General features: G+C 34.2%; 1 protein-coding gene across 1 annotated transcript in view; it reads right to left on the bottom strand.

Annotated features, from left to right (window-relative positions):
- Positions 1–22,393, bottom strand: part of LOC124372023 (tight junction-associated protein 1-like) — a 40,230-nt gene extending 17,837 nt beyond the window's left edge. Inside the window, 4 exon segments of the mRNA XM_046830397.1 lie at positions 3,876–3,959; positions 7,069–7,243; positions 14,423–14,631; positions 22,349–22,393. Of these exon segments, the coding sequence (XP_046686353.1) occupies positions 3,876–3,959; positions 7,069–7,243; positions 14,423–14,631; positions 22,349–22,375 (495 nt within the window). The 5' untranslated portion in view covers positions 22,376–22,393.
- Positions 22,394–24,541: the final 2,148 nt, after the last annotated feature.

The raw sequence follows: 24,541 nt of genomic DNA, 5'->3' as shown, positions 1-24,541 counted from the left end.
AAATTATTAAATTAATTAATACATGATGAGCACACAGCAATTAAGACTGTGGTAAATGCCTTGCTGTGGGATCTCCCGGGCCCCATCAGCAAGACAACTGCTGTACCGTTGCCAGCCCTACCAAAAATGTTACGCAAGCACTTTTAATATTATTTTAAACTAGCTCACGAATAATACTCAAACGCCAATAGTATATAGATGATTGTTTTAAGGAAACTATAGGTTGTAATTCGTGAATTTTTGCTGTTCAAGTGAACTAAATAGTACTTGCTGTTTTAATGTGTTGCTATGTTAATCGTATGCATGCCTCTAAATTTAGTTTTCAAAATGCTAGATTAAGAAAATATCAAGTGAACACTGTTTGGCACTACTAGGTGTATGGCAATGCCAACGACTTTAGGTTCTGTTGTAAGGATTTTAGTTTGCCTCGTTTTGGCTATTAATGGCAGTGTATATGTCAATTTGTATATTGGTATTTTTTAACTTAAAATGTATTCTCGTTTTAGTAGTAAGACCTTGTGACTTAACAACTGTTTCAATTTTAAAGGGGTGACTGACCTACGGCGGCCCCCGAGTGAAAGCCCATGCGGCTTCACCTATACTGGGCAAGTAGCGGTTAAAATTTCCTAATCGACACACTTAAATACCTTTTTTTGTAATAATTGGACCTTAACAATCCACTGTGGTGGAAAAAAAAAGAAAAAAAAGGGGTAGGAAACTAAAATTAACAATCTCCTCCTTCTCCATAATCCCGCAAATAGTTGTTGTGTCACTAAGGGTTGTTGTTTAAAACATGTTTTGGTTGCCTAGTGTTAGAGTGTCTTTCTTGTTGTGAGCGTATTAATTATAGATGTCACTATTCAACAACCATGTTACTTTAATTATTTATGTTAAATTTTATTTCGTTTCCTGAAACGAAATTTGTTATTGCTGAGTATGTTAGTCAACCTTGAATTTTGAAGTTTATTTTTGAATTAATGAAGCTTTTGTTTTATTGACTTTCTGTGAAGGGAGAGGCACACCCGAGCGACGTATGTTTGCAAGTTTCCATCGATTTTTAGCAAGATATGTTAGTACAAATTTAACTTCGAAAGAGAGTCCAGATAAGGACATCCAACATTTTTTTTCTTTTTTTCTATTTCAATATCTAAATACCAGTTGAGATTAGCTGAAACAAATTCCTGAATCAATTAAAAAAAAAAAAAAAAAAAAACAAAAAAACAAGGGACACCTGTAGAACATTGGACTTACCGTTTTATGTTACCTCATGCTGAGGACAGCATGGTCTAAGGGTGAGGGGTGTGTGACGGCCCATTAAGAAAGCCCCTGACCATTTGACACTGTGAGGTCAATATTATTATTGACCAGTGAAGTACTACAGTATTTATATTGTAGTATTACCAACCAACGATTCTTCATTGTTCCTAACAGTAAAATGTAAGTACTATTACTTACAAAATATCTACCGTCACCTAAATTATTAAAAGGAAATAAGGAACAGTGATTATTATATATTTATTTAGTAAGATATAAGTCCAAGTAATAGTTGCTCGGAATATTCTAGTTGATCTCAACTGAGTTGTTAAGCGGAAGTAGCCCGATACCCGTGGCAGCTTTAGCTGCAGCTGGCTGAGGAATTTGCTGATTCTGCTGACTCCAGCCTGTGTCTGGCCAAGTTGTGTCGTTTCTAGACTCTGTTACGCCCAAGTAAATCGTTTGGGAGCAGCACCGTACGGAGTCTAGTCCGCCATTTTAACAAAAATTTGTAGCGAAAAAGTACGTGCGTGGGGTGAGTTGATCGCCGGTACTCGCACGTAACGCGTCGCTCCGTGTTTGCCCTTCCCTCTAAAATCTTAAATTCGTAACCTACTGTTTCGCTGATGAGTGATTAATATATTTTAAAATTACAGTTTAGGGAATGTGAATAGTATTGTAATAATTATTAATGTGAAAGGTTAAATTAAAATCAGATTTTTGCGGCCAACAGTTTTCTGATTATCTAATTCCCAAGTCCCGTCTCGTCCGTTACATATACACAACCATCATTACAACAAACTCAAACAAACAATAAACCAGACAGAACACCATGCAGCTGACGAAATAACAATAGCCGAATGAACCAGTTGACTCATCGCTGCGTGCGCAACTAGCGAAGTACGCGGGAGAATGTAAACACATTTCAGAGATTATAAAACGTATGAACGTGTAACGAAACGATAAAACTATTTATTAGTGTATTATTTACATAAATTAAACCTTCCTCTTTCGATTGGAATCAATGTACAACTAGTTCTCGAATGTCACTTGAACGATCACGGAAATTACGATCCATTACGTAAACACACACACAAAATTTACTATTATTGTATTATATACACAACCATCATTACAACAAACTCAAACAAACAATAAAACCAGACAGAACACCATGCAGCTGACGAAATAACAATAGCCGAATGAACCAGTTGACTCATCGCTGTGTGCGCAACTAGCGCGGTACGCGGGAGAATGTAAACAAACAGTTCAGAGGTTATAAAAACGTATGGATGAGTAACGAAATGATAAAATTATTTATTAGTGTATTATTTACATAAATTGAACCTTCCTCTTTCGATTGGTATCAATACCGATACTCTTAGATCGTGTTTTAAGTACGAAATATTGAGAAATAAAAGACGTATTAAAACGCCCGATATCGGGCGCTGCCATCTAGGATGCGACTAAACGCCCGATATCGGGCGTTTGCCAGTTAGAGGGTTAAGTAATTTGGTTTGACATTTTGTACAGTACTTTTAAATAGTCATGAATATCAGGATTCAAAACACATGAATATCAATGATTCAATTGTGATGGTGGCCGCTTATTATACTGCCCATATTATATTCATAGGTACTATCCACTTTACTCACTTAGGACAAAAACCTGAAGATACCTATCATTGCTTATAATCCTATAAGGTCTTCTACGATACTTCCTTCATACAGGATATTTAGGTTGGCTCTTGTCTATATACCTTATACTGATTATAAGGAGCCCTGTGTTTTTAATAAGGACTGTTCACTTTTTAAGAATCATATCATTTTTATTCAAGAAAGTACAATATGCTCATGGATGAGTTGTAAAATACGTCCTGATTGGTTTTAAAAAATATCAACCCAAATAGGAACAAATTAGAAAATTAATAATTAACCACATAACTCTAATAAATACAGTAGGATATTAATTTTAGAACAGATTCACAACTGTCCTGTCAACATTTTTCAGATTAGTAACTGATCCAGAAAGGGATTAAAATCCTCTCTTGTGTAACAAAGGATTATTTTACTAGGACTTTGCAAGATTTTAAGGTGATAAAATTTAATGGTTTTATATTCAGATACAATTTATGTTATATCTTTCTTGGTAACTGTGTTACATTTGCAGTAACGTTTTTCGTTATTTGGCAATCAAGAATCTAAATTTGTATTGTATGAATTCTCCAAAATATTTTTGTTCTAAATTTTAACCTTTAACAAAATTTGTTTGCTACACAAATAAGATGAATAGCTAAAAAGAGGACTACCTCTCCTTTGCACCTTTTAGAAATATACTCCCCTTAAAATTAATTTAAAAAGATATGTGTAAAGTATTCACTCCAGTGAAAGAAACACCTACAGTACAGCTGTTACTGAAGTGAATTACTAAATATCATTTGAAACTAATAAGAGAAGGTATTTGTCTATAAATACAAACACCACACATCATACTGTCTATAGTCTAGGTTACCTTCCAAAACTACTTGTGTTTACACAGGTTTACGACACTATTCTCTAGAAACATTCCATCCAAGTAATTATACAATAATCGTAATAAATGAAAAGAATATTATTACTAACCGAATCATACTTCTGTGAGACAAAGTTAGAGGGCTTGCATTGAAGCAGTTGAATCGCTAGATTCACGTCATTCCGATACCTCTCCTGCAACCAACAAACAGTCATCATTTAAAACTAAAATATTTCTACTAAAGAATAAATACATTCTACTTTCATCTAAAATAATAAATACATCTACATAATGTCTGAAATAAAAAGAACATAGCTATGTCATAACAATAAATGGCTGACTCATAAGTCAGTACAAAGAATAACTCCTGCAGTCGGTACTAGACAGTTCCGTAAAATTACTTTCATTGAAGGGTTCAACAAGTTTAATAAACATACAATTATAATATGGCTTTGGAATGTAATAATATTAATAGCCATAATTACTTTAAAATATATTATTTTTGTACTTTCTGAATCTCAAATAGAAAACACATTACAAGCTAAATAATTTTTTTTAATTAAAAACATATTTAACCATTTTTATGAAGTAATTTATTAAACGATAATTTTATATATATATAATGTATAAATAATGAAATTTACACAAATTAAGCTTTATAAGAAGTATTAAATTTCACCCATCAGGAATCACTTCTGGCTGGTTTATACCTTTCAGTTGAACCTACCATTGGACACAGCAAAAAACCGATGTGTCACTTAAATCTGGGCAACCTTATGGATGTCCAGGAGCGGCACATCACAAACCGCAACTGTCAAGATTCTGGGGTGGAAGGGTAGTTCGATAGGTCTAGTCTACTGCGGGAGATGATTGTTGAAGTTGGTGAGGTTCATTCCATAAGTATCAGAGGTTCTTGTTGGGCTAAACAAGGGTGTGCCACCCCCTGCCTGCTTTGAGAGTGGAGAGGCTGGTTCAGAGCAATGCAGACTCTCGACGATGCGCCAAAATAAATATAAAAAATACTAATTATAAAAAATATATTACAGTAGTTTGTTACTTTGGTTATCTATCTATATTTTTCAGATGGAAAGAACAAAAATGTTTTAGCAAGACTTATTTTTGGATTGGAGATTTAGCTTCTCCATATCAGTAATGTTGTGAAATCGTGATCTTTCAAGCATCGTTAAGCACTTCTGTTGGTGTCGGAATCGGGAGAAAAGAGCCGAAGTATCGAGTATTGGAAATGATCCATTGCTAGTAAAATTTCCAGGGACATTATAAAAAATTCACACATATCCACACATGTTTCCTGGAGTTCGAAATTCATGCATAATGCTTTAATAAGTGCTTATCGTTTGTGGTAGTCCTGGTTAAATCTCACGAAAGTATCGTGGCTCCGAATATATCCCACTAGTAACGACCAATACATGAAGAATGCATCAGTATCGTTAGATTATAGTCAAAGACTACGAAACAACATGACTTAAAAATCCTCATACACGTTGGACTATTTGGTTTGAACAGTTTGAATCGTCCGAAACATCGTAAGGTGTGCATAGAAGTCGTTACTGTAAATAGTTGACTGGAGAACTGACGGGATTTCCAGCCGTCATTCAACAATGCCACTCTGATGACGAAGACAACATTACGTTGCGTTTACACTGGCAAGTAAAGTTGCAAGAGGATTTGCACAACTACTGCAACATAATGTGAACAAGATAAGCAATTTTATTCACGAGAACTATCACAAGTACTTGCTATAATTGTATCGCTGGTTGTTTCCGGGAGTCAACATGAAGTCTGTTCACACACGGCAGTGATGTCTCGGCAATGTTTATAATTGAAATTTTAATAGCTGACACTGTTCTCCAGTTCTTGTAACCATCTGTCTGACAGTGGTTGCGGCAGCGCCCGCAAGAGCTCTTTCGCCTGTTTAAACTAGCGATTTTTACTTTCGGACACAAAACTTGCGCCATTTTATTGCCGGTGTAAACACAGTTCAGTCGAGATTTGGATGTGACCGTGATATCAAAACATAACATCACTTTCTTTGTTTTTAACCTATGTAATTTGATGACAATCGGAACGTGGGTGAGGAGCAATCGTTCATAGACCAACAGAGGCCTCGGCCATGAACAAGGGCTAAGTTTTGAGCGCTGCATCGAGCGGCGATTTAAAGTTTAATTACATATAGGGAACACTCAACACTAGCCATGGCAGACACGAGCGGCAGGGCAGTACCAAACTGTGGCGCTTATTATCCGTCGCCAATTCTAGCCATTAAACGTTTCTCCTGCCGCTCATCCCTCAGCTCATTCTGTCATTACTGTACAACAGGACGCAAACGCCCCCTTCTTAACTTTATTTGTTGTAACTAACCCACTACTTTCTTCTCCAAAAGTCATCTTTATCAAGATTAGTAAAAATCACACTGACATTCTGGTGTACTCAAAAAACTGGGCTGCACCTCTTATCAAACTGTCAAACATTATATTATTCCATGAACTGAACTCTTAAGCCTGTTTATAACACTGTACATTTTAGCCCTGTGCCTATCTAACGCACGTCTTTTCAAAACACTATTTTCACTCAAGAATAAGAGTTGGACAACTTAATCCGGAGACACCACTTCGACGACTGAATAATATTTAAGTACAAAAAACCCATTTGTAATGGGGTTACTACCGCTCTACTACCGCTTTAAGTGTACCACTCATTTAGTGCCAAAGTCCGAAACGGTCAGTCGACGGATTTTAATTGTCCAATGCATTTTACATATTTTGGGGTGAGACTTGCCCGCGGCACAAGAGTAGAACTAACCAAGATAAACTCACTACACTTGTTGAGGTAACCTTAGATCAACTAGCGTTAGAAGTAGCTCATGAACATAATATGTCGATCTTCATTCACAATTTCACGAACCACGTCGCGTAAAATACGATGTTTCGAGATTAATCAGTTCTTGTATCAAGAACTCTCAAATTATGTCTTGATTTTATAAGTTCTTGAAGACGGAAAAAGCATTTTTAAACATTTTTCCAGTTCTCAAGAAAAATTCCCGGCTTATTCCCATTTGGGTGGCCACCCAGTTATAGGACTAATTGCAATTTATAAGCTTTTTGTCCTGAGAGAACAAAACAAAATTAGATATGTCCTTTTAGTGAAATAATGCAAATTATTGTGTTTTACCGTCACAAGTACTTGGAAATGAAATACTATGACACTTTGATCTGCACTAATCCCAAAGAGTTATTTATTAATACTTTATAATACAGCAACCCATTTGTTTAACTTGAAACTCACGTTCTCCTCTTGTAGCCTGGAAATGTTGAACTTCTCATCCACAAGTCGCCTGGTGAGGGACGCCACCTCGCCTGTCAGACTGTTCTTCTCTGTTTCACACTTGTCCACTATACGAAGCAGCTTGTCCTCCAGATTTTGATTCACCTTTTGCACTCGCTTGTGTGCCTCATACAACCTGTACAGTAGACCCGTCTCATGAGAAATGCCCACTGATTCCATGGAAAGATTATCACTTTTTGTTTTAAATTAAGTAGAGTCAAAAAGTTCCAGTCTGGAATCATTGCATATAATCAAGCAGTTCACTAAGAGCAAAAGTTCACTAAGCACTGCTGGCAATGCACTCAATTCTTTTTATCTGACATTCCATTATTACCATAAAAGCTGCTTGTTTTTTGCAATTAAAAAGTCTATTCTGATGCTTTCAACAGGAGTGTTGCCAAATAAGTAAGAATTTTCTTCCTTAACGAACCTCTAGTAGAATTTAAGTAACAATTCTAGAAGTATATGACTCCATCTTGTATAAGTAAACTTAAATGATTCATAGAATGTCAATCAAAACCTAAAAATTACATTCTATGACTGCTTTTTTCAACATTCTCAATAACGGTACACTATAAAACGTAGCATGACAATACTTATACATAATACTGATTGTTAAAATTTGTTATTACATAATGAAAGGTCAAAGTATAGTAAATATTGTTGTGTACAAAACAAAGATAATAAAAGAATAAAAAGTTTAAGCAATATAAAATTATCATGAGTAGATTTACTTGTCCATTTCTTGGATAAATATCCAAATTTGTATTTATACACTATAAAATTAGTAATCAGCTACTGTTACAACAACCTTCAAATTAAAAAGACTATTTAACATTAAGTCAATAACACATTTTTTAGAATAGAGGTATATGGAAACTTTAATTAATAAGCTTAATAAAATCTGAATGTTATAAAAATTTGCTATTAGAATTATCTTATTATATTATTTGGTATTTATATTCTTTCTTGCATTACTTGAATAATGAAAATAGTGTAATTTGTATATCACATTTCTCTGAAATTGGAATAATGATTGTATATTCAACACATGTTTACAAAACAACTAATTTTAAAGTAAAAAATTTAGAGAAATTTCAAACCCACGATGGCCTATATTAATATAATACACTTACAATAAAAATACTCAAGTTATACAATTCCACAATAAATTTATGCTGGATACATTTTTTTTAATTGCTTCAACCTTAAGAATCAAACACAATAAAACCATTCTCTTAACAAAACCAAGAGTATTAAGGAAACTAGCTTCTTAAGACAACTAAAGACATAATTTACATAGAGCTGCAGTGAAGATGATAAAACAATCTACACAACGTTCACCCAATAGATACAAAATAAAATAACATACAACAGATCTTCACAAAACATTTGGTATAGGGTTGGTTTACCATGATTACCATGTTCGTGTAAGGGATGTTTCTTAACCTTCTAACTGGTAACTGCCACATTAGGCTGCTCGCTTACTAGCACTGAGCAGTAATATATATATATGGCAGTAAGCAGACGTTTCGGAAATCTGTTATTATTTGCGTATTTTTTATGTTTCGGTTTAAAACATAATATCAATCGATGGCAGAATAATCGAGCTATCATTTGATTTATATTATTACTTAATAAATCAAACTTTAATCTTCTTTGTATGGTTAGAAGAAACGTCTTGTGCAAGCAACTGTTTTGACTATGACCAGCTGACTGGGCCGACTTTCTTATTATTAGTTATGTCTGCTGTTGTTTTGGTGTCTGTCTAATTGATTTACTTATATTAATTTCCTTGTAGGTTCTGTCAAATAACTCACAAAACTCTGTTTTTAGTAATGTTGTTTGAAGGGAACATTAGTACACAAGTTTAACAAAACACAAACATGTATATGAAACTCAGTTTCTTGTTTAGTTTAGTCCGTTTTCCTATCAAAATGAAGGTTCCAGCCAAGAGCAATCTGAGCAGTCCAAGGTCAGATGAGCACAACATCAGTTAAGGTCATGGTGGAGAAGTCAAGGATAACATTTCAGTGAGTAAACATAACCATTAAATCTAAACTGTATACTGAGTGTAAACTGTGAATATATTCAATGTATCAAATGTTGAAATGCCTTTCAACATACATCTCAAAGTTGGGTAAACATAACATGAGCTAATAAAAATTAACAAACATGGGGGAAAGTAAGACAAGTATCATGTGACCATTTTTTTATCATTGTTACATTCTAGATACTTAAATGAATGTCAAAATGGAACCAAAGTCATGTATATTGATAGTTATAATACTTCTTTAGATACATTGTAACTTGTTCAAATTATTTAACATTTCCCTCAAATAATTTCTGCACTAAAAATTCTAATAATATGATTTAACTTGTGTATATTACTTAGTTTTTTAGATAATGTTTTCCTGACTCCACAAATTTATCACTTTATAAATGTTAAATTCTTTGTGGTCTTTTAGAATTAATACTGATTTATTAAATATAGAAATATATACTGTATTTTTTATAACAACTACTAAGACAAAAATTATAAACAGATCAATTTAAGTTGTTTAGATTTGTCTCATGAAAAGGTGGAATTTTGTAGATTTGTAGTATTAGAATTTAACCCACAACATAATTGGTTATGTTCATTGATGTACAGTGTTAAATCTCCGGTTTCATTTATTTATTTAACTGGTATATCATGGGTTTTTACAAAACATTCAACTTTATGTAAGAGTACATCGCTGTGATATTGATAATTAAAAAATAAATTGTACGCAACTATTAACACAAATGTTTGCCCTTACAAATAATCTTTTAATTATGTACAAACTATAATTTTAATGTAACTATGTAAAAAAACTACTTTTACAAATTTATTGAAAATTAATAAGAATTCTTCCTTTAATGGTGAACTGATATGCCATCTATTTCAAACTGCATATTAACCATGAAACAACACCAAAAGGTTCAACCGAATATATATATATATATATATATATATATATATATATATATTTCTTTTTTATTTCAAACAAGTAAAATATTGTATACCAAAACATGCAACTATGTTGATATTTTGTATAGCCAATTCATAAAGATACAATAAGCTTACTGCTAAATTTAAACCCAAAATATGAAGTTAATTATGGTTTTGCCAACTATGTATACTTCAATTTTAAAACAGAAATTTATGACAAAAATATTGCACATGTAGTAATTTCCATATTATTTTTATTTTCTTAAGTTCTGAATCCAAAGAAATAAAATAAAATGAAATGTTCTTTGATGAAGAATAATAATACTTTTTCAGTTATAACACATATGTAATTTAAGTTTACTATGTATAGTTGTATGAAACCTAGTGAAAATAACATAGCATTATTTCAATACGATAACCTAGTTTTATGAATTATTGCAAGCAGAAAGTAGTTACTGTACTATGGCAGATTGTTTACAAGCTTTCACAATTTATCAAATAAGCCGTTATTGATCAACTGAAAGTAATAACGCGGCTCCTACACTATCTGTGCTATCGAAACTAATCTTTGTAATTAGGGAGACAATGGCATCATCGCAGGCTGATGTCATGTGCTCATTTAATTAAGATATTACACAGTCAGTTTCATGTATCTATTCAATTTGTTGACAACTCCACATTTCACTAAAATACATTAAATATTTTGTTTTTTATCCATATTTTGGTCATATTAATTCTTAAAAAAATACATTACACGTTGAAAAACTATAAGCTTTAGAAAACACAATGGATGTCAAACATTAAAACCACTCACTTTATTCTACCACCATTATGCCATTCACCATTAAATACATTTCCGAAGATATGTACTAACTTTACTTTTAACTTAGAAGAGTGGACACTTGGTACATTGGTCCCTTTTTGTCCAAGGAAGAATTCTATTGATTTCAGGGTCAAAAAGTTAGAGAGCAGTTCATGCTCTGTCTGTTAGTCTGTGCTATTACTCTTCATAGAAAGGTTCTGGAGACTTAAAACTTAGTCCAAGGAAGAACCCTATATATTTTGAGGTCAAAGGGGACACTGTCTGTGTGATAATTTTATTCTTGATAAAAGGTACTAATGACTTGACACATGATAAATACATCACTTTTGGTCCAAAAAAGAACCCTATTGATTTTCAGGTCAAAATATCAAAGGGCAGTTCGCCCGTTTGTTAGATAACTCTTGATAAAAAGATCCTAGAGACTTGAAATTTGGTACATATGCTCCTTTTGGTCCAAGGAAGAACCTGACAATAGATTTTTGAGGAAAAAGGAAAAAGGCTACCTGTAAGCAAATAACACACAGTGTACTCTTTCCACAAATGCAGCTCCAAGTATACTAACTTGATAAGGGTGTGTTAATTCAGCAACCACTCAATTCTCCCATTACTTAACACATTACATGAAATAGATGTTTTCTTTTTGAACAACTCTAGAATTTGGAGAAATTGTTGACTAAGCCTAATTAGTTATCACCGAAGAATAATATTGGACTTAAAACATTTCAAAAAGATAGAAATGTTAGATTACATTTCAATCATGCTTACGTGAGTTATATGTTTAACAAATTATTTTCGAATAAGCATCACATTTTAAAAGGACTAATTCTATTAAATTAAATGAAAAAGACCTTTATTGAGAAAACATTAAGTCCTCTCTACCACCCAATTTCACTGACAAAATTAACTTGACTAAAGGAATAAAACACTTGTCTAATTTAAATTTTAAAAAGAAACACACAAATCATGAGTTCAAAATAAAAATAATTATAGGCTTAGATTACTGATGAACAAAAATTTTAGTACAAGTACACTTGATGATGAAGATCATAAGAAGGTCAAGGCACCACTTTAGCAATGTCAACTGAGCAATTACTAGCATATGGTTGACATGTGCACCGTTTAGTCTACATTGCAATAACATAACATCATTCTGGCAGTACATATGCTGTTCCAGTACAACTGATTTAACATGTTCACTGCCAAAGATTACAGTATCAGCCTGTTATGAGGCTTATAATATTATTACCTCAATTGCCAAATATATCTCAGACATCTTGGTGTAATCTTCTTAGGCGTATTATCAAATTGAAAATTCTGTTTTTGAATGCAAAAAGTCGTTTAAAAATAAAAACTAAATATGTAAATCTCACAGCCAATAATTCCCCAAACAAATTTTACCTTCTAATCGTGAACAAATAGCTGAGTGAGGTATCAAAATAAAACTATTCTCTATTATAAACATCAAATCCTGTATTTAAATCAAATGAAAAATACTTGACTTTGAACAACAATAACTAAAAAGTAGGTTATTTTATACCAAGTGCCTTAAAAGTCCCCTCTCCCTCCCACAACCCTATTGACTTTCTTATGAACAGAGAGGAAGTGACTTTAGGCTATGTTTATATGACCAACTGAGGAGTTTTTTATATGTAAAAATTGTTTATTCCCCCTTCTAAAATGGGGTAGTTTGGAGGTAAGGCTACCATGTACTTCCTTAACATAAATAAAGCGTGGATTCGAAATCACATCTCTCATTTTACAAGATTTCAGGTGTGATGAGATGGCAGTGTCTTCGATCCTTATCCTTATTTCATCAAGTTTGGCCATTCTTTATTTATAACAACATAAATGGTTACAAATACATAGACATGTTACGAAACGGCATTGTTCCAGTGATAAATTTCGAACAAGGTGCTTACAAGCCTGTATTTCAACAGGACAGTCCTCCACCACATTACAATGTGTTAATCCGAACATTCTTAGATCAAATGTTTCTGGAAAGATGGATAGGTCGCGATGTGGTGCTATGGTAAAGTGGCCAGCAGCACTATGTTACCTGAACTTTCACCTCTAGATTTTTTTCTTTTGGGAATTTCTCAACAGTTAAGTTTATGACACAAAGGCCGCAAACCTCGATGAATTAAGGATAAGAATCTAAGACACCTACCATCTCATCATACCTGAAATCTTACAAAATGTGAGACGCAGTTTGGAATCCAGGCTTTTTTTGTCAAGAAATACATGGACGCTATTTCAAGCATCTCATCAACTTGAAAATAAAGTGAGATTTCAAAAATGTTACAATTTTATTTCATTACAAAAATTATTAAAAAGTAATGGGGTTTCATAGAAAAATTAAAACTTTAATTAACCATAAATTTTGATAGAGTAAAATAAAATTTTTGTCATAGTTCTTCTTATAGTACCCTTAAAATGATATGTCACTGGCTGTTCCTATGAGTTCCTATTTACAAATTTTGACTTACCCACTAACTACAACCATTTTCAATACATTAAAAAAACTCCTGTTTGTAATATAAACATCCTCCAAAGTAAATCACTTAATCTCTGTGGTTCATAATAAAGTTAATGGGGGGTTGGGACTTTTAAGACACCCGGTATATGTGAATATAAGCACAGTGCAATTATCTCAACAAAAAATAACAATCCATAATGTGTAATCCATTCACCCTCGCTTAAAAAGCTAATAGACAAATAAGCTTGTTCTGGAGCTCTGTTTCCGATAAAAAATGAATGGAATTACACCTATATCTACTAAGTTAACCGAGAATAGAGAAGAAATCGTAGACAAAGTCTCTACAAAGCGAGTAAGTAATATAAAGCCGAATAATTGACCCAAACATTATCAATATGCAGATAGACCTCGTACTCAAATCACTTCAAAAAGTCAAATGATGCCCTCCTTTTTATCCTGAGAGCACTCTTGGGAAGTGTACTATTGGTTATTTTCTTTAATTCCAAATGTTCAAAATTAATCTCTTGATTGCCATGCCCATATTTACATTATTAAATGCCTGATTATGTAATTTCAGACAGTTGTAATCAAAAAAACTACAACAGGTCTGTCTATAGGAGAATAAATGATTTTTTTTAAGGAGAGGCTGATCTTTTTTTAAGCATTACTCTGCTTATACAGTAGTTTGTGCGAGGGACATCACATTTCAACTACTATAAAATTATTACATTACATAGTGATATTTTCTATCAATGACATATTATTATAGATTGTGTTATAGAACTGCAATAGTGTAATGTCAGCCTTATGACCACAGTTTTTGTTTTCAAACTAAAGAAATTTGACAATAATTCTGTCTGATTGCTAATCCACTGTAATGGTTAGTTAAAATACAATTATAGTAATAAAATCATAAATAACTTGTTAACTGCTGAAGAGGACAGATCTATAAAATAAACTTTGTAATCTATCCATAAGCCCGAGATAATATAAGCACAAGACTATAGACCTCATAATCACGAAAAATATTTTAATTTGCTACCTCGAGTATTTGTCCTGCCAAGTGAGTAGTTCATCGGTGAGGGCCGCCATTTCTCCATTTGGAAACTTATCAGCCTCCTTCAGAAAGTTTGTCTCCATCTTGACGATATGATGTTCTCGCTCTAAGAGCCGTTGTTTCAAGTTTTCAATCTCCACATGGAGATGGAGATTCGCAGAATCCCCGCAGTGACGGCACGCACAGCCACATTCCTGTGATGCAAACAAAGGTTAATATGACATCATAATCATCCATCCCTTACTAATAGCTTAAACATGATCATTTTTTTAAATTGAATTCTAACCCTGGTGGGTTTTCTTATACATCTGTGTGCCTATGCCAGCCCAACTTATACGTAGTTTGGTTTTACTGCAGGACCAACTGTCAAGTAAACTCCCTTACTTAACACAATGACTGCAGTGATCAACCTCTGCTACTATCCCGGCTGTCCAAGATCACTAACACATACATAATTTTTGAAAATTCTTTTTTTGAATGAGGGAAAACCCTTAGTTTAAGTCATGAATGAACCTTTCCACATCCCATACTTATTTATAACCTTTTGCAGAAACCTAAGAGATTTGAAGGCTCCTGTTCTCTTATGTCCTTTAGACTATGGAGATAATCTTCTAATAATTCTTTTCCTGGTTTTGCAAATAGCGGGACAGTTTATCCCCATGTTCGTTCCACTGATTCTTCTGCCTCTTCGCAGGGTCTGTATTCATCAGTCTGGCTTAGACTCATCTTCATCAGATGTTTCCTAAGAGGGCCATTTCTCTTAGCATCTCAAGTACTAATTGTAAATCCTCCATGCTTAGATCCAGGAGTATAGACCATCCTTTTGCATATGGAGAGATAAATATTTTTTATTGCGTCATGAGGCCTTTCCCTAAGTCTTGGATTCTTTCTTCTCAAACATTTACTGTTGGAGAAATCTACTCCACAGCCCAGCGCTGACTCTACCAAAAGGCTTTCAGAGCCAATCTTGGCAAGAGCATCTACTGTTTCATTTTCCAGGAAGCATTTATGATCAGTACCCATCCGAAGACAACTTTATTCCTCTTTGCCAGTTCCATTAATACATTCTTGCATTCCCAAAACTGCCTTTGAATCAAAGGAAAAGGTGTCAAGTGCCTTTAATGCTACCTGACTGTATTAGATATTCTCGACCTTTAGGTCTCCATATTCGAATTTTGCATTAACCTCAAACAGCAGTTACACGATATTCTGGTTATATAGCACTGCCCTTGGAAGACTAAGATAAGCTATCACCTGCAGATAACAATAAAAATCACAGGGAAAAAGATTTAAACACACAAATAGTTATCAAAAAAATAGTATTTTCTTTCAATATTTAAAAAAGTTATGTGACATCATCACTCACATACATTTTATTATACAGTATAACCTTATTTTCTTCTGGCAGGCAAGTACAATAGGCTGCGAGTTTCAAAATAATGAATTGCAGCTTTGTCAGTTAATGTCACTGATATCATATGATTGCATTAGCAGAGAGGCTAAAAAATCACTAAAGACTATAGATAAACTGCTCACAAAGAAACCTGCGCAGAAGCAAATTTCTGAGCAGTACCGCGCAGGAGGGCCCCCCCTTCGGCGGGGGGTTGTGGTGGGGAGTGAGACCAGTACCTTCTTGTGTCTGTTTATCAGCTGTGTGGATCAGGTCTTGCTCGCAAATTTTTGTTTACACTACAGCTACTTTATTTGCTCTATAACTATATTATATTTTTGTGTGTAAGCATATACTAGTGTCACATTCTAAGCGTAAAATATTAATTGAACAGATTCATGTAGCCATAGACGTATCCAGAGAGCTTGTATTTTGTTGTGAGGTTAGCCACGCAGTGGCAGTGGCCAATAGAGATGAGTTGTTCAGTCTTGACCCGTTCAATTCGAACGGGTCAGTCAAGTGAACGAGTGATCCGGATCAAAGTGTTTCAAAAGCCCCGTTCACCTTAAACGTTTCGTTCACTTTTTACCTGCCAACTGAATAAATTTGATATTTTTTCAAATGAGATAAATTATTTTTAATGGTCGTTAAAACTAACAATATTATAATTAAGTTCATTTTAAAACCGCTAACCATGAAAAATAGCTTAACATCATATGGAACTTACTAAAACTATAGAGTGACATTCGTTGTTACTCTAGTTTCCCAAAATTGTTCAGTGGTTCCTTTCGTTCACTGCTAACCGATTAAGAATAAAACCGTAATCGTATAACTCAACGAGGACAGTAGGGAGTCTGGGTATTATGAAAAGTGGTGGGAAATTAATCGGTTGGATATAAAATATATTGTTATATATAAAAAATCAATTATTTTCAAACAAGCAATGTGGCCGTTTAATTTTATTAAATCCGTTTTTCATTTAAACTGTAATTTATTTTAAATATTTGCAAGCGAATAACCTTACTTATGATAAATCAATCAACCAAGTCCATTGATTATAAATTAAGTATTAACATTTAAAATATTTAGTAATGTATCTGGTAACTTACAATTACATGTTCTTAATCAGTTTTAATAGATATATATTTACATTTCCTAGATTCCTGAAACAATACATTTATTGTTTTATATATATATATATATATATATATATATATATCCATTCACTGTACGTTATGCTGTTTCTTCCTCTATTCGAACACTTTGTACAAGCGGATCCTTTCGTTCACTCGGATTATTATATTCAGTCGTTCATTTGTTCATGATGTTCAGTCAACATGATGACCGGTATAATACGCTCTAGTGGGCAGCCTCAATAACTCTTTACTGACCAGTTCAACTGAATGAATCACAGCAGTGAACGAGACTGACCGAGCCGGGTTAATCAGATGATCCAATACAGCGAATGACGAGCAGTGGTGGGGATACTGAGAGAGGGAAGCATCAAAGCGTCGGAGGTGTATTTACCCCACCCTGCGTGAACTCAAATCACCTAGGGTCTTTTTGTAAACGGTTTGCCTATAGAAAAATTTCACTTCACTTATACATAGACAAGATGAGTTCTATGATGGTGCATGTCGAACCATGGAATTTGGCTGAGCATTATTGAAGCCTATCATTCAGGAGATGGACACAATTCGCCTTTTGCTGCCAGGGGATGTAAAGATTTATTTTCTGTATGATTTGTATGTATACCTAGATATCTGTCCACAGGATATGTCAAGGATGAAATGAGCTATAGATTTAAAAGTTTGCAAACAACCTCACCGAAGCTTGTTGGATAGTGTGATGTAATCCTGGCCAGTAGTAATCAAGAAGCCAAGAGTTAATTTGAATAGTAACACAACTGGTTCTTCTTAGAATCAATAGATTTTTCTTAAGAAAGAAACAAATTATAAGCCACCCTAATCTTGATCAAGGTTTAAATGGGACGGTATTGAAATGGTTAAGAATATGAAACAATAATTATTTTCCCAGATAAAGGGTAGCTCTCACCCCTCCCTCCCTCTTCTAGATAAGTCTCCTATCTTATTATACCCTTAAGAGGTATTTTTATGTAAGCTGTATAAACCATATTGACTTTCAGATTTTTAAAACTGTCAATCATTACTATCCACGCTCTAACAATCATGGAATTATATTTGATCAATTTCCAAGATGGTGCATTTATATAAGTAAATTTTGTACAGTCACAATTTTCAGAGCTCCTATCAGAAAATATCCAACACTTTCCATTGACTCTCTTGTTAGTGGTACTAACCAGATCTGTCACGAAAAAATAATGATATAAGTGGCTTCACCAGATACCGAGCTGGATGTAGCCTATGTGCTTTTTAACAACTAGTGAATTGAAATAGGCTATTGGAAAACTATTTAATAAATTACCAAAAGGAGGATGGATTGTAAATATAAATAGGTTTAAACGAGTTGTAAGCAAATGGCTTAAAGAAAAGGCATTTTACTCTGTGAATGAATATTTGGCCTGTGATATTAGTTCCTTAAGTTTATAATTTTGTCTAGTCAAGTTTTAAGTTTTAACTTTTGTTTTATAGTTTGGAGATTGTATGTTTTAACCACCTGACTTACATAATTTAAATATTTATATTGTTACATTTTTCATTGGGTTTTAATTGTATATGTTATTTGTGTTTCTTGTTCAGTCTGTGTTTTTTATATATTTTACCCTACAATGCTTTCTTATTTCTTAAATAATTTTATACAACCACTCTCTATTTATACCAGTTATTAGTTTTGTAAGTTCTTATGTCTTTTGCAACATTCATGTTAATTTTAAAATAAGTCTCCAATTCTAAAATTGTTAATTTTTTAAGTATTACTGCCCAATAGTTTGACGAAGTCTATTGTAACTTATTATGTTGCTTAATGACTAATAAAGACATCTTGAATCTTGGTTAACTCTCCAATCATTTCTAAATAATGGCTGCAAAGAACTTATAATACATTATCAATGCTGGTTTTGTTTAGATTTAATTTTACAGATTTCTCTGTTTGTTGTAAAGTATTTCCAACTAGGTCGATGGACGGACAGCTATTTAATGATTTAGAAAGCTTACAGCTTTTGTGCTGTAATGTGAATTGCATGTTTATTACTAAATTGTGGTAACTGTGAACTTAACGGCCAAAGTGGTAAAAGAGTTTTGTGACCATCCCCCTATGTATGTGTACCTTTGCTACCATCCTCCTGAACAAAATATTATAAGTTTTCAAGGGTTGACAATGACAAATAACAAGTTTGTTGGTTTCTTTACAAGTTATAGAACATTAAAAGTATAACAACTTTTATAGTGCAGAGTAATATTTCATTGTTCTACTTCTGGCAAAATAAAAGAAAAACATCCTCGAGACAGTACCTAAATTTCTAAGTTCCGTTTTTCCCGCCAACTGAATAAATTTGTTGTTTTCTTTTTAATCAGATAATTTATTTGTAAGGATCATCAAAAACTTATAATATTACAATTAATTTCATTTAAAAGTTTTAACAATTGAAAAATGTTTAACCATTAAAAAAGTAGCTTAAGAGGTACTTTGGGATTATACCGACCACACCCAGACATGAATCGTTATTTGACATTTTGCTTCTACTGATTACTAGATTAGCGTAGAACAATATTTCGTCAATATAAAACAGGAATTGTCTTATCGCAAACCCCACCCCATCCTCAGACAGAGGTCAAAGTTTGAATGGTCTAGTAGATAACGTGATTGCAGTCTCGCCGCCCGTTCAGCTGGTGCGTCACTTTGTTGTACTTCCGTGTTTTACCTCTTTATTTCTCCAAAATACAAAAATTCAACAAAAACACAAACTAAAACTAAACTCTTTATTGAAAAAAACACACAAAACTTGTTTTTATTCTTGATCACACTCTGCCACCCAAAATGCGAGTGCCTCCGGCCATCAGCGTGGGCTTCGGCAGCACTGCCCCGCGCTGATGTCAACGAAAGAAAAACATCCCTCGAGATAGTACCTATCAGTAAAATATCAAATTCTAGAGGGGCTGATCAGAAATATAAATTGAATTGTAATGGAAAGGCAATTATGTACCGTACAAATCATATGATGCCGCGCGGCCTGCCCTAATCGGGATTGTCGAGAAAGATAAGATAACAGCGACAACAATACCGATCACAATGCCTGGAAATGCTTGTTGATTGATGGAATGTTAGTTCTGTTACTCAACTACATCGTTTTATAACGTTCTAAGTTCATTGAAAAAAGTTTAAGCGTTGGGGGGCATATAACGGAATCTGACCCCATTAACAATTGATAATCGTTGTAATTTTGTAATTAAAGAGTTGTTTTTTCATTCTATCATGTTTGTTTCTATAAATTTATATTTTTGTGTTCTTCATACTGGTGTGGTCGGTATAATCCCAAAGTACCAAAAACTTAATATTCCAATAGGACAATGGCCCATGACAAGAGTCCTCAGGTAGGGTACGATAAGCGGACCCGGTTTTATATATCGAAATCGGGAAACGATATTACGGTACTTTGGGATTATACTGACCACACCAGTATGAAGAACACAAAAATATAAATTTATAGAAACAAACATGATAGAACGAAAAAACAACTGTTTAATTATAAAATTACAAACTTACAAGTGTTTCCAGGTATTGTGATCGGTACCGTTGTCGCTGTTATCTTATCTTTCTCGAGAATCCCGATTACGGCCCCGCGCGGCATCACATGATTTGCACGGTACATAATTGCCTTTCCATTACAATTCAATTTATATTTCTGATCAGCCCCTCTAGAATTTGATATTTTACTGATAGGTACTATCTCGAGGGATGTTTTTCTTTCGTCGACATCAGCGCAGGCTTCGGCAGCACCTTCGGCCGTGCGGCATCACATGATTATTTAAGTTTTTTGCACGGTACATAATTGCCTTTCCATTACAATTCAATTTATATTTCTGATCAGCCCCTCTAGAATTTGATATTTTACTGATATGTACTATCTCGAGGGATGTTTTTCTTTCGTTGACATCAGCGCGGGGCAGTGCTGCCGAAGCCCACGCTAATGACCGGAGGCACTCGCATTTTGGGTGGCGGAGTGTGATCAAGAATAAAAACAAGTTTTAAGTGTTTTTTCAATAAAGAGTTTAGTAATGTTTATTTTTGTTGAACTTTTGTGTGTTTGGAGAAATGTAGAGGTAAAACACGGAAGTACAACAAAGCGACGAACCAGCTGAACAGGCGGCGAGACTCTGCAATCACGTTATCTACTAGACCGCTCGACTTTGACCTCTGTCTGAGGATGGGGAGGGGTTTGCGATAAGACAATTCCTGTTTTATATTGACGAAATATTGTTCTACGCTAATCTAGTAATCAGTAGAAGCAAAATGTCAAATAACGATTCATGTCTGGGTGTGGTCGGTATAATCCCAAAGTACCGATATTACTTAATCATAACCACTGATATAATCAATCGATACTGATTAATTATTTTGAACAAATAACAAAAATAATCTATATCAACAGCTGTAAACACTTTCAAATAATACACGTAAGGTGATATTTCAATTTTACATATAAGTAACAATTGATTATTAAAAATGGCAGTCAATTTTAGAAAACTACACGACATTGCTTTGAAAGATGATAAGACATGTTTTACGTGTCTTCAACATGTTGGACTCGTACCAAAGAATCCATTATGTGAAATTTGTGGGAAAGAAACAACTGTAACTGTGAGAGGAGCAAATATGGTCATCTTCAGTTTTCCTAATTTTGCTTATAATTTGTTTCATCACTGTAAATATTAAATCCATATTTTAATTTAAAACATGATTGTTATTGAGGACTATTATAGATACTTTTATATCGATTGATAGTCTAGGATTTGAGATGCAAATATTAGGTATCGATGATTAACTTACATTGTTCGATATAAAAAACCGGGTCCGCTTATTGTACCCTACCCGAGTCCTCTCTGACCATGACATGATTTAACCATCAAGTTGAGATCTTCTCCTGATTAGACCCGTCCTTGTCTCAAGCCAAGAGAATTTATGGAACACTATGGATAGGCATGTGCTTGACAAAATCGAAGCCATGAAACAAGAGAAAAGTTAAATTATGATTATCACTCAGATCTGGAGGAAATTAATAGATCCTATGAAAAATGTCAACAGGTACTAAAAAGGCCGAGGCTGGCCAGATTGATTATACTAAATATATTGTAGAATTAGTTTATCACATTTTCAATATAACCTACTACTACATTTTTGTGCCTCTTATAAACCAAAATTTGCAATTTTAAACCTTGTCACTATAATTTTTGACAATAGTGTAGCTTAGCCTACTTTAGGCCTTTTAATAGTCTCATGCATCAAATGAACAAATAAACCTTCCAACTTACCCTTGGAATGATAGAAATATGGGATAAATAATTTACAGTTGGCTAGAAATATTTAAAATAAAGCTTACTTACCTCACAATTCCCAAGTGTTGTAGACATTGTAAAGTCTTGACAGAAAATTGGTTTTTACACCCTTTATACTGGCAAGCAGGTGTGTTTAACTCAAAACTAGCATAAAGTTCATATGTGCTTTGATTTCAACTAAGTATAACGTTCTTCATACGCTGACTGACACGTTTCAATATTGACGCGTCAAATCGAGGTGGGAATCCCTAGGTTGATAATTACGAGATTCCTTCATAACAGTTTATAGGTTAAAACTGAAAAGATCGATCATCTGTTGCCAAGTCCAGAGTTGCTCACTAGGTATCTTCCATAATATCACCCTGACACTGATAACTCGGCAAAGACTTATATTTTGCAATGAATATAAAATGCTCCTGATTATGTACAGATGACACAAAATTGTGACGTGTCAGCATTTAAATCCTGGAACCAAGATCTACCTTCAGGCCAATTATTATCGGATTATTAAGTTCAGGGACAATGTTAAATGACAAACAAGGATAAGGTATTCTGCTCCTGTCTGTGTGGTCAGCAATTCCGCATTTTTCAAGGAAATTCCCGACAGTGATGCAAGGTGAAACTAATAGAAATGCAATACAAAATATACCACTGGAGTTAGTCATATAGTTTACTTTGGGATGTATTTATGCTGCTACTCTTTATTAATACTCAGTTTAATCTAATTACAGAAACTCTCACATAAATATCACTCCAATTATGCAAGAAACCCCTAAGAAAATATTCTTCATAACATACACAAATGATATAAATACCGGGTGGGGCAGAGTGGACTCCCTGATTTGATCTGTTAACTGTATAAAAACCATACAAAATTATTACAAAAGCTTTTTATTTCTGAAATCTACATGCAATGCCATTTATTTTTTATTAAGTTTCAAAAAATGATATCGTCCAGGTGACGACCTTGACGAGCGATGCACATATTCAGCCGTTTCAAATGAAGTTTTCAAAAACTCTACGCAGCATATCTGGCGTTTATTCCAGTGATAACATCAACAATTGCTTCCTTAAGGGCTTCCAAGGTCCTTGGTCGAACTTTGTAAACCTCAGGATTTGAGGTAACCATAAAGAAAATAATCGCATGGGGTTAGATCGGGGGAGCGAGGGGGCCATAAAATATCCCCCTCGTAACGAGATCAAGCAGCCGGGAGCCGGGAAACCGTTCTTGCAGAAGTTGGCGAGAGCGACGGGCGGTATGAGAGCCGTGGAACCATCCTGTTGAAATCAAAAAGGCTTCCATATTATTCCATATTATGATCAGCTGACTGCCTATCTGGAGGAAAATTGTCTCCTGATTGGCAGGCAGTATGGTTTCAGGAAAAACAAATCAACAAAATTGGCCCTGATTGATTTTCTCAATGACTGCATCGATGCAGTCGACGCAGGGGAAACGGTGTCAAGCTGTTATGCCAACCTCTCTAAGGCGTTCGACTGTGTTGATGTAGGCATTTCTGTTGGACAAACTTCAAAACAGTGGGCGTTCAAAATTTCTGCTCTAAGCTGGTTTTCATCATACTTGACAAAACCGAAGCCAAGTAGTTGAAATCCAACACCAAACAAAATCTGAAATTAGAAATTTTATATCGAAACCAGAGTTGATCCAGAGCGGGGTACCTCGAGGATCAATTCTCGGTCCATTACTGTTTCTGGTCTACATAAATGACATAACAAAAAGTATTCCAGAAAGCAATCTTTACATGTTTGCAGATGACACCACACTCATCACCAAGTATGCAGATTAAGAATGTCTTGGAAGTTGATCTTTTATCATAAAAGCAAACAATTTAGCCCAATTTTTTTGCCAAAAATGGCTTTGAAATTAAACCCCGAAAAACTAAATGCATGACAATTCAAAACAATTCAAAAAAGAAATTCCAAATTAACAAGATCATTTGCTGACAGGCCTGTATGCATTGGTGAAACTGAGTTGGGAGTCACAAAAACAGCAGAACTGTTAGGGGTGATGTTGGACGATGGTCTTGACTGGTGTGAGCAATTGACAAAAATTGAAAATAAGCTGTCCAAGGGCGTTTTTTTGTCCTACGCAACCTCAGCAAACTTCAAAAAACCACAAACTATCTAAAAATATATACCATTGCTTGCTCGAGTCGCACATCTCCTACTCAATCTGCCTATGGGGGAATAGGGAGTCAAATCTAGAAAGGATTCTTGTTTGGC

This window comes from Homalodisca vitripennis, unplaced genomic scaffold (assembly GCF_021130785.1).
Source record: "Homalodisca vitripennis isolate AUS2020 unplaced genomic scaffold, UT_GWSS_2.1 ScUCBcl_2406;HRSCAF=7139, whole genome shotgun sequence".
In the NCBI taxonomy this organism is placed as follows: Eukaryota; Metazoa; Arthropoda; class Insecta; order Hemiptera; family Cicadellidae; genus Homalodisca; species Homalodisca vitripennis.
Note: the sequence above shows the minus strand (reverse complement) of the source record. Positions and strands in the feature narration are given on the sequence as shown.